The 12,378-nt window shown below is 37.1% G+C and overlaps 1 protein-coding gene across 9 annotated transcripts in view; it reads right to left on the bottom strand.

The window, feature by feature from the left end:
- The window catches only part of LOC105470986 (ATPase 13A3), a 91,933-nt gene that overhangs the window by 53,130 nt on the left and 26,425 nt on the right, over window positions 1–12,378 (bottom strand). For 6 of the 9 annotated variants that reach the window (XM_071090637.1, XM_071090636.1, XM_071090634.1 and 3 more), the window contains 5 exons: window positions 5,175–5,272; window positions 3,731–3,904; window positions 2,865–3,047; window positions 2,547–2,617; window positions 184–264 (listed from right to left, as the gene is read on the bottom strand). In XM_071090637.1, the coding sequence (XP_070946738.1) occupies window positions 184–264; window positions 2,547–2,617; window positions 2,865–3,047; window positions 3,731–3,904; window positions 5,175–5,225 (560 nt within the window). In that variant the 5' untranslated portion in view covers window positions 5,226–5,272. Of the gene's footprint in view, window positions 1–183; window positions 265–2,546; window positions 2,618–2,864; window positions 3,048–3,730; window positions 3,905–5,145; window positions 5,273–11,303; window positions 11,683–12,378 lie in introns of those variants that run through there. The other 3 variants (XM_071090638.1, XM_071090641.1, XM_071090639.1) reach the window with 3 other exon arrangements.

Here is a 12,378-nt window from a genome sequence, read left to right as displayed (position 1 = left end):
TTTATAATTCTTAAACTGACAAGACAGTCTTACCCAAATAAAATATCAATAAATTCTCAACTACTATGTCTGTAATATTTAAGTATCTGTTAATATGTACAACTATATGGTAAAGGGTTGACTATGTATACTACTGCTTTCAGGAATTTTGAGAAGATCTAACTTTAGTTGGATAAAAATTACCTGTAGGCATGCATCCCCTTTGTCAGTCCTGCACTATGCTTTTCATAAATTGACGTACAAGAAACACCTTCATCCAGTCCCCTAAATAAATCCAAAGTTTTTACTTTAAACAAAGTTTAAAATATCCAAATTTCTTAACGCCTCATTTTTCTATATGCCTGATTTTATAAAGGTGTGACTTCCTTACAAATGCTTAGAAACCCTTAACAAAAATTGAGATAACAAATGAGAATTTTTAAATCTCAAATTCTTAAGATAAACAATGACAAATCTAAGTCTCAAACCCAACTTCAAAACTATTCAATGTATTTATTGCAGGATAGATGAGATGGCTCTAAATACTCAAGTTTATATAATAATATCATTATCCTTAAGACTGTGCCAAAGGTGTAATAACTAAAATTAAACTTTAAAATTTTAAGATAAAGTATAACTTGAGAATTCTAAACCAAAGATGAAAAAATTTTACTTTTTAGCTACATAGTTTCTCCTTTTCAATTTTAGAGTCAAACTAAGAATTTCTATTCATTGTCTTCCATCTCCATAAAAGCATCAGTTCAAACCCTTCCCTAATGCATACCTGGTTTGAAGTGCAGAATTTACGAGTCACAGACAATGCCTAAAATCTGTAGTAATTACAAATGGGATTCAACTAACATATCTACTTTTTCCCAAAATATCTTAATTATGCTTTTTTTTTTTTTTTGAGATGGAGTCTTGCTTTGCCGCCAGGCTGGAGTGCAGTGGCACGATCTCAGCTCACTGCAACCTCCGCCTCCTGGGTTCAAGCGATTCTCCTGCCTCAGCCTCCTGAGTAGCTAGGACCACAGGCACATGCCACCACACCCAGCTAATTTTTGTATTTTTAGTAGAGAAGCGGTTTCACCATGTTGGCCAGAATGGTCTCGATCTCTTGATCTCAGGTGATCCACTCGCCTCGGCCTCCCAAAGTGCTGGGATCACAGGCGTGAGCCACCACCCCATGCCTTAATTATGCTTATTTTAACTGAGATACCAGCTATAAAACTCTAAAGCAAAGAGAGTCTTACATATACTTAATTTCAACCCTTTTTCACATTTTCCACATTGGAAAGCTCAGCTTCATAATTCACTGCAATCAGTGGAATAAGTTTAAATTTTTAAGTTTCTATGGCTGGCAAAAGACACACAGTAAATATGTTTGACATTTCTTCCCACTGAATTTGATGACTTCTCCAGAAGGCAGCAAGGGCCAGTGCCAAGTAAAAAAAAAAAAAAAATTTTTTTTTAAACAAAATGACAGCCCATTGGCAATTTTCTTTGTTTTTTTGAAACGCAGTTTTGCTCTTCTGCCCAGGCTGGAGCAGAGTGGTGCAGTATCAGCTCACTGCAACCTCCGGCCCCCCGGGTTTGAGTGACTCTCCTGCCTCAGCCTCCCAAATATTTGGGATTATAGCCATCCGTCACCAGGCCCGGCTAATTGTTTTTTGTATTTTTAGTAGGGATGGGGTTTCACCATGTTGGCCAGGCTGGTCTTGAACTTCTCACCTCAGGTGATCCACCCACCTTGGCCTCTTAAAGTGCTAGAATTACAGGCATGAGACACTGCTTCTGGCCCAATTTTCTTTAAGGCAATAGTTCTTAATCAGGAATGGTTTTTAGAACTAGGCATGTAAAAATGCCCACGCCCATTCCAGAATGTTCCAATTCTTTAGTGTATCTGAGTAAAAAATCCAGGCATGAATATTTTATTTTTTACTTCCAATAGAAACTTACAGGTATGAATATTTTAGATGTTCATAACATGATTTTCTTTTTACCGCTAAAATTAAGAATTCCTTTGGCACTCTAAAGCAACGATATTAATGAGTATTTATAATAATCATTCTAAGAGCAATAAAATAGAATCTTAATTTGTACTTATATAACTTGAATCCTCAATTAAAAATAAAGGAATTACTACAGCTTGCCCCATTCTTTATCTACATAGTAAAATTAATTTCTATTTGCCTATTACTCTACTCCTCAAGTACCACAGGCTCCAAGTGTCAGTAAACAGGTAATGATTCAGATACTCTAAGTTAAGATACAGGCTATGAGGTATACTCAAAGTCACTTTGAGGTGCAACAGGTAAGAACTCAGACTCAGTAGACTTTGGCATCATACTGATTCCAAGTTTCACGTAAACGCTGCCATGGTGCAAGCTGCGGTGGGACTTATTTTAAAATGGCTAATGAGCCTTCAAACAGCAACAAGGTGCTGTTAATACGTGAATAGAAATTTAAAACCTCAGCAATTTTATGAGTACTAGAATGGACTCTTTTCTACCTAGAATGTTTTCAGGATATTCAAAGTGTAATCCAAACAAAAGGAAGATACTTACTTTAAGAAATCAAAATTGTGAATGGTATCATTCCAGAAATATTTTACACTATGATGGGTGAAATAACGAATCTGTGGAACACAAATAAATGTTACACCAAAAAGCATACTATCACTTGTGACAAGTAATCTGTTACTTCTATTAAAAGCTATATATAGGATTATATATAGCATTATATATAGTAATATGTAATATTTTATATGCATTTAAATTTATCTCAAGCATTAACTGCAAACACAAAATTATAGAATATACATGATAGCATAAAATGTAACAATTCAGATTTTTAAAGAAACTTTGACGTTAAGATCACAATACCTGTTGTGATTCAGCCTGTGAATATTTACTGATCCCGTGCCTATTTTCTCCAGTGGGATTCTCAGTTAAACAAACTGCATGGCCATTTGAAAGCTTATTAGACATAGATTTTGGACTTGAAACTGGGTGAGTTTCCAAAGAAAGAACGCGAATTTTTGCACAAAACCACATTTTGAATTCATCCTTAAAGAGAAAGGGATAAGGGTAAGGAGTCAATTTTATATAAAACTGCCTGTATTTTCATTTAATTTCCATTCTTCACAAGACATTATTTCCTCATCTCTAATTGAGGAAACATCATTCCTACTCACTAAATATTAAACCATTTCATGAGGATGCTTAAATTCAAATATAAAGTACTTTCCATTGCTCATGGTTTTTATGACGTATTTTACCGACAAGTACATCAATACTTCATAAAATAACACGAATAATTCCTTAATTAGCCTATATATTTAGACTAGATTTAAAACCTCTTAAAATATGCTTCCAGTTAGGATTTTTAAAAAAGAAAAAAGGCTGAGATGTATCAGCATCACACAGCAGACAGGCAGCTGGCCTAGTGACTGAGATTGAACTACAGACCTAATGGACCAGTAGCCTTAACAGACAAGTATCTAATCTCTCAGGGCAATAAGAGATATGAAAGGAAGGGGGTGAATTTGATCACCTTTAAGATTCCTTTAAACTCTACTCACTATAATAATAGTTAATTCAAATACAAATCCTCTAGAAATACTAGCATTAGCATTCCTCATTTTATCCAGGCAGCGATGTTCCCTTCATCTATTATTCTGAATAAAGTATACAAAGAGACATTGTTTGACTCCTTAAACAACCAGCTACAAGCAAACACATAAACTTACAGTAGTCCTCAGCAGCACTACGTCACAGTCTTTCATTGCAGCTCTGACACAGGTCGCTTTCACCCGCCACTCAGGCATCCAATAGAGGAGGAGGAGGAGAAACCCACCAGTGCAAATCACTCCTAAAGAAACTATGGCAAGCTTCCAGCGACTCAAATTGTAACCATAAATCTCCTGTATGGACACAGCAATCACATGATTAATTATCAAACGATATGGCAGATAAATACATTCCAAAGTTCTTTGTTTCCCAGATAGGTATTATCGTCTTGTCACATAAACTGTATTTTCCCAATCCATAATTTACCTTTAAATTTTGTTTCTGACCAGTTTACTGTAATATTTTAAGTAAATTTGTTGGTATTTACACTTTGTTTTTATATTTAATTTATGCCTAATACATTCTTTTCCACTGATATAGTAAATTCATATTTGGTACACTTTCCTAGAATGTTTGCAATTTCATTTTTACATATCTTTTTAATTCTTCTTGAATTTATCTTGTTATGAGGTGGGCTTTTTTTTTTTAAATTAACATTTGATTTTGAGATAAATTTTAGATTTATAGAAAAGTTGCAAAAACATTATGAAGTTCCTGACATCCTTTGTGCAGTTTCCACTAATGTTAACATTTCCTGGTACATTTGTTAAAAATCAATAGATTAACACTGCTGTATTACTATTAACTAAACTCTGTTTTAGGATTTCACTAGTTTTCCACTAACATGTTATTTCTGTTGCACGATATAATTGAGAGTATCACAGTACATCTGGATGAATAGATTTTAATTTACTGTTTCCCAAATGATTTACTAATTGTCCCAATACCACTGCAAATGATCAATTTGATCCACTGACAAATTGTCTCATAGTTTCAGGTTAGCTCCCCCAACAAGCATTGCCAGATTTAACAAATGAAAATGCAGGGGGCCCACGTAAATTAAAATTTCAAATAAATAATAATCCTTTTGTCTGTCCCATGCAACATTTGGACATATTTATGCTAAAAATTTCTCCCTTGATTATATGATTTTTACATTTAACAGGACATCTTATACTTTACCTGACATCTTTCTGGCTCCCACCAACAAAAAGTAGAGAAAGCTGATTTTAGAAAATTTTTGTAAGTCAAAATGAGAAATCTTTATTTGGTATTATACTTAAATCTTTTATTTAGGATTATATTAGCCAATGTTACCTCTTAAATCACCAAATGCAAAAACATACTTCTAAGTTTTAACAGACCACAAGTAAAAAAAAAATTATACTAAAAGCAACTAACAGACATACTACACAATCCCAATTCAAAAGCACAGGATGAAGAAAGAAGCCCACTGAGTTAGCTGCTGCTGCTACTGTTAATTGTCTTTTTCTAGTCCCTAAAATAATAAATTGCAGAGAGAAAGTCTTCATACTTCACAAGTAAATGAGAACAGCTGGTTACCATTTCATCTTCTTGACCCTGATTGATGATCTTCCTTTCCTCCTTGTCCATACCTACAGTGGTTTAAAGGTCTTGTGCTTCAAAACAATGGAAGATCACTGAGGGAAAAAAGGGAACAAATGTTAGTGAATTATTTTATATCTCAGCAGACGATACAACTTCATTCCATCAATCGTCTATTATACAAGGGGTCCCTAACCCCTTGGTCACGGACCTGTTAGGAACAGGGCCACACAGTAGGAGGTGAGTGACAGGCAGGCAAGCATTACTGCCCCAGCTCTACCTGCCATCAGATCAACAGCGGCATTAGATTCTCATAGGAGTACGAACCCTACTGTGAACCACGCATGGCAAGGGATCTAGGGTGCACGCTCCTTATGAGAATCTAATGCCTCAGGATCTGAGACGGAACAGTTTCATCCCGAAACCATCCCTCCCCACCCGTAACTGTCTTCCATGAAACCAGTCCCTGGTGCCAAAAAGGTTGGGGACCGCTGTTTTATACCATTGAAGTGTTCTTTTAATATTTAATAAAATTTTGTTTAAATATGAATTCTTCCAAAGCAGTGATGTATTCATCACTTGCTCATGGGATGTATCAAACTTTAGATGACACATAAGTAGTTTCTAAAGTGCTAGCTGGTTCTAATGACATTTTCAATGGGATATCAGTGCTTCAACCTGCATTACTTAACTACCACAAAACATGGCATATTTCATTAATTCGTTCAGACTAGCAACAACTTTGATACAGAACAATTTATATTCTGAGAGGAACTACTAACAGAGTCTTCCTTTTTCATTCCACAGATTCAGAAGTAGTCTAGTTTAAGCATCTTGAGCTAAAAGTACTTCACACAACTCAAATTTATGCCCTGTAGCATAGTAAAGAGCTACAACACTAGCAGTGAAACCAACCCAAAAACTTCTCAGAGATTATTAATCATCCAATAAATATTGACTGAGCACCAATTACATAAATGGCAATCCCTGGCCAAGAGCCAATCGCTATGGCAGGTTACTCCTACTGGAGAGCACTCGGCTGACTCCAGCATTCAATTCCAAGTCCACCGGGCAACCTTCTGATTGCTTCTGACTACCTAGAAAGTTTGTCCAGGGAAAAAATTCATTGAGCCCACTGACATATTTTTTCTTTTTTTTTTTTTTTTTGTATTTCAAATATTAAACATTCAGCTACACATTAAAGAAATTTGCAAGATGTAAAACCATGCCAGTTTTCTAACTTTTTGTTTTTTCAGAAAATATCTTCTAAAAATGTTACTTAAAATGTAATTATTTTATTTTTTTAATAAATACTTAAAATATCAGTTTTAATTCATATATGGTATCAATAGCTATAGTCCACATAAATAAAAGCTCTTTAGCATCCACAAAAATTTTCAAGAAGGCAAATGGGTTTCAGCCCCCCGAGTTTGATAACCACTGCTTTAGATGAGGCTGATCTCACGATGGGAATATTAATGCCTTCGTTTCAGATCCCATACTCTACTCATCTACCCAGTGCACAGCAGGCTTGACACACGGTACGCACTCAAAAATGCTTACTGAATAAATGACCTGATTTTTTTTTTTTTTTGAGACAGAGTCTCGCTCTGTCGCCCAGGCTGGAGTGCGGTGGCCGGATCTCAGCTCACTGCAAGCTCCGCCTCCCGGGTTCACGCCATTCTCCTGCCTCAGCCTCCCGAGTAGCTGGGACTACAGGCGCCCGCCACCTCGCCCGGCTAGTTTTTTGTATTGTTTAGTAGAGACAGGGTTTCACCATGTTCGCCAGGATGGTCTTGATCTCCTGACCTCGTGATCCGCCCGTCTCAGCCTGCCAAAGTGCTGTGATTACAGGCTTGAGCCACCGCACCCGGCCAATGACCTGATTTTAAAAATGTGCACTAAGTAACAATACCTATTTATTTTAAGATGATATAAATTAACAGCCAAGTAAAAACCAAATGCAGAATTTTAAAGTAACCCCATACATAACATTGTTGAAACTTCCTGATGTTCTATCGTAAAGTAACCAAAAAGAGGGGTCTAGCTGCTGAGCTTGGTGGCTCACGCCTGTAATCCCAGCACTCTGGGAGGCCAAGGCAGGCAGATCACCTGAGGTCAGGAGTTCAAGACCAGAACGGCCAACATGGTGAAAAACCACATCTTTACAAAAATACAAAAATTAGCCGGGCATAATGGTGGGTGCCTGTAATCCCAGCTACTCAGGAAGCTGAGGCGGGAGAATTGCTTGAACCCAGGAGGCAGAGGTTGTAGTGAGCTGAGATCACATCACTGTACTCCAGCCTGGGCCACAGAGAAAGACTTCATCTCAAAAAAGAGACGGGTCTGTCTATACAGTTACTTATGTCGTTTTAATAATTTCACTCCTAACTATGACATTCTTATCAAATATGTGAATACATAAACATTGGTACAATAATAAATAACCAGCAAGATAATGAACTCGGTGCCACTGTGGAAAAGGAGAGACCTTACACACTATCGGGTCCAACTTCCTCTAAACAAGCCGTATGACCATACGAAATCTTTTGGGCATGGTAACAAGGTCTTCTCCACCTAGGGCAGTGTAATGGTCCTAGAGCATATTACCAGAGTTAGTCTACCATAATAATGTTCCATAAAATCAAACACTTTTGGGTGTCAGTTATTCTCAAGGGCTGCGCCTGCTACTAGAGACTATGGTGAGAGTAAGCCCAGCCTCTTTCCCTGTAGAGAAGATCAGCCATCATCACCTGAATGTGTAAACTAATAATACCGTACAGGCCTACTATCAAAGGATAAACCAAAGACCTTTTGCTGTGACACTGTCCCGGCTAAACAATACTAGTCTGAGGTTAACCTTTAGTCTGTGATTCTTCTTAAGGCTCAAAAGTGAATCTTGTAGTCATCACTCAGCAGTCACCAGGGTCAGTTTGGGTTTGGGTTTGTTTGTTTTCTTTAAATAGAGACAGGGTCTCACTATGTTGCTCAGGCTGGTTTAGAACTCCTGGGCTCAGGCAATCCTCCCACCTCAGCCTCCCAAAATGCTGAGATTGTAGGAATGAGCCACCACATCCCATGGGGTCGTTTTTGATAACCAATTCTGATCTCCAGTTCCAATCACCACCACCTAAAATTGCTTCCTCAGGGAAGGGCTTACTTCGCATTCTCATATGGAGACTTCTGCTTCCAACCAAGTTGAAACAAAAGGGATCATCCTTGCCCTCCTGCCCTAAAGCAACAACAAATCATGTCATCGTTTTCGAGGAATTGTACATCAGGCAATGAAGAAAACTGATAACTGAGACATCAAAAAACAAACTAGGCAAACCCTACAACCGTCCTACTTTACTGACGGAAAACACTTCACGGGTCACACAAAGAGGGAGGACAGGTCGCTCCGAGGGAGCCCAGCAGTTTCTCTGAGTCTGGGAGATGAAACCGGAAGTCTGGGCAGCACCAAAGCAATGAGGTTTGCTGATGAGATCACCAGAAGAGAGTCTGGCCCACTAGGAAGACAACTGATCTGCAAGACGGACTCCCTCAAGCCTTCAGCTGCGCACCGCTCAGCACTTGTGTGTGAAGAAACTACCGAAGGCCAGGGAGAGAACTGCCCAAAATGATTCAGGGATTAAACCACCAGGGCTCACAAAAGGCTGGGAATCATATCCATTTTTACCAACCACAGTGGAAAACCCCATTAGCCACAAGGAATCAGGAAGGGTATTCAGATTTTTGCTTTAGTTAGTGGGATAAATTTTGCCTCAAACAAAAACTGCTCTGGTACTGCCTAACAAAGCGTAAACCTAAGACCTGAAATAATACAACTGTTTTCAAGTAAATAAGGCTAGGCGCAGGCTCACATCCGTCATCCCATCTCTTTGGGAGGCTGGGGCAGGCAGATCACCTGAGGCCAAAAGTTCGAGACCAGCCTGGCCAACATGGTGAAACCTCATCTCTACTAAAAATACAACAACAACAAAAAAACAACTAGCCAGGCATAGTGGTGCACGCCTGTAGTCCCAGGTACTCGGGAGGGTGAGGCAGAAGAATTGCCTGAATCCCAGAGGCGGAGGCTGCAGTGAGCCAAGATCGCGCCACTGCACTCCAGCCTGGGCAACAGAGTGACGCTCCGTCTCAAAAAAAAAAATTACAAACTTTTAAAACACCAATGGGTCAAAGTCGTCAAAGTGGAAAATACAAAGTATTCTGAACTGAATAAAAATGATATACTGAAATGTGTAAGATGCCACAAAAACAGTACTTAGAAAAAAATTTACAGCACTAAATTCCAGTCTCTGAGAGAAGAAAGGTCATGACCTCAGCTTCCACCTTAAGAAAAGCAGAGAAAGAATAGCAAATTACTCCCAGAATAACTGCTATAGGGAAATAAAATTCAGAGAAAAAAGTAAATAAAATAAAAAAACAGAAAGATAGAGGAAATGTCACTGAAACCAAAAAGGCTGGTTCTCTGAAATCCGTAACATTGTTAACTGCTACCTAGACTCATCAAAATGAAAGAAAATGGGGAGGGAGAGGTGCAAATTACCAATATCAGTAATAAGCAGATATACCACAACAGACTATGCAAGTATCAGAAGGCTAATCAAGGAACTTAAGAAGCAACCTGACACTGATACACCAACTTTTTTGTAGGTTTAAAGTTACTTCAAAATTAAAAATTGTTAAATTAAAAAACCCATCTTTATTGACCAGGGGATGGCCATGAGTTTGATAACTGCTAAAGCTAAGTTAAAAGCTGAGTGAATGGGTACATGGGAGTCCATTATACTAGTCTTTCTACTTTTTAATGTGTAGAAATTGTTGATAATAGAAAAGCTTTTCAAAAAATAAATTAAACAGCTGGGTGCAGTGGTGTATGCCTATAGTCTCAACTACTCAGGAGGCTGAAATGAGAGAACCACTTGAGCCCAAGAGTTTGAGTCCAGCCTGGGCAGAACAGTGAGACTCCATTGCTAAAAAAATTAAAAATTTAAAAATTAATATCCACCCATCTGAAGCTTTTAGATAGAAGAAAATTTTCAGAAGACATTTATTTCTGGCAGAGAGGGCCACAAATATTGAGGACTCTGCCTCTAGGGGTCCAAAGTCCACTGACTCAGTCTACTGTGTACCAGGTATTAACCATAAACTCAATTCACCAAACTTCTGTCGGTTTTTGAATCTTACTCTTCTCCACCCTTGTCTATCAATTTCCCACAAACCTATAGACTTCCCACTCCTGTAAATCCAAATTTTTCAATGTAGAATGTACGCATAAATAGATGAATAAGCATATTTTATAACTTTAGAAAGGAACTGCTGTTAAAATCCAACGTTTTCACTAAGCCCATGCACTTAAATTTAAAATGTTTTCTCCAAATATCTATAGAAAGAGTTCGTTCACCTTAGTTCAGCATAATTATATTTTTCACTTCATCTTCTACGGTTAGACCACAGAAAGAACTATTCCAATTAGTTTTAAATGGGCTTATTATTGATAGTTCACTGCCTATAGCAACCTATTTTCATACTTTTAAAAATACAATTTTTTAACCATATTACACCATTACTCTTTTTATGAGTGTAATTTCTCTAAAATGTAGTTGGTTTTTAAAGCAAATTAAGTCTTAGCAAATTTTACCAAAGTGCTAAAAATAAATAATTCAAATAAAAAGTTGCTCTAAAAACCCCCAATTAATATATTCACTTTGAGTACATTATATACTTCAAAGGAAATTACCCAAGAATTCACTTTTCACATAAACTTTTAGTCAACTCCAATGTGCCAATTCCAACAGCTCTTACATTTATAACATATGTATGTTATAAACATATTTAAATTTTAAATGTACATAAGTAAAAGCCCTGATTATTTCAATGACTCCAAGAGGATAAAAAAAAAAACCACATAAACATATTTAAAATACACTGCTTATCAAGATAAAAATATATATTAAATACAATTCTACTATATATCTAATTAGACATTTGAAGCATGAATACCAAACTGATAAACCCAAACTGATAAACTTACAGAAGTATAACTTCTGCGGACTGCTGGAGCCATGGTTTTAATCAAGTCAAATTCTACGTCAGAGAAAAAAAACTGAAGGATTTTCTCACCAATAGCACTGTGTCATCACTCTTCCCAATTCCTGACATTAGGCGGCTTTCAGAAGCTGGCTCTTAAGAATAAAAATAAAACTAAGCACAAAAATTTACAATTTTATGCCAAATATTTCTGTTTTGGTTCTGTTTGAACTGCTTTCAGAATGATGAAGATATTAAAATTTAGAATTCTGTAATTCACCAATTTTTAGTAAGTTTTCAGAAGATGTGCCCTTCTGCCATCTGTCACGGGTAGAGCTCCTATTATTTGAATGAATCCTAGCTAGTTAGCTCACCGAAGTTCCCATTCCACAGTGCATGCCTGAGTCTTGATGTTATCTGAATAGCAAGGAGCTTATAGGCTATTGTGCTTAACCAAACCCTTCCTTGAATTTATAATCAACTTGATTTGCTGTGCGAGTCTTAAAAAAAAAAAAAAAAGCAGTATGGGACAAAGTGAAGCTACTGGAAAAAAATCTCACTAAATTAAATACGTTAATTTTTGAAAGTTTACTTATTTTTTCACATTATGTAATTACTACAAACAATTAAAGTATAATATTTATCCTATACTATGCCAAAAGTTAGTCAGATTTCTTTCCTTAGAACAAGATGAGTTGTTTTCAGACACAGAAATCTCCAAACCTCAAAGACATCTTCACTTCAAACCTGAGTTTCTCATGAGCTGTAACAATATTATAATAGTGAGGGGGGACAGTGTTGAATTTTTTTAAGGATAGTCTATGTATGTGCTTACAATTCCAAAGTAGGTAATTTCACAAAGTGATTTAAAGAATGACCTGTAATCAAGTAAAAGTTCAAGCAAAGCAATTCTGAGTAACACATTTTTAACTTAATTTTTTCCTTCAGTCAGTATTTGCCATCTTCAGCAGTACTGAAGTAAAAAACTAAAATTAAAAACGCATTATTCACCCAGGCGGGCGGAATGCCTGAGGTCAGGAGTTTGAGACCAGCGTGGCCAACGTGGTGAAACCCCATCTCTACTAAAAATACAAAAATGAGCCAGGCAAGGTAGCTCAGGAGGCTGAGGCAGGAGAACTGTTTGAACCTGGAAGGTGGAGGTTGCAGT

This window comes from Macaca nemestrina, chromosome 2 (genome assembly GCF_043159975.1).
Source record: "Macaca nemestrina isolate mMacNem1 chromosome 2, mMacNem.hap1, whole genome shotgun sequence".
NCBI classification, from domain to species: Eukaryota; Metazoa; Chordata; class Mammalia; order Primates; family Cercopithecidae; genus Macaca; species Macaca nemestrina.
The sequence above is the reverse complement of the archived record's forward strand: the minus strand, read 5'-3'. Positions and strand labels throughout refer to the sequence as shown.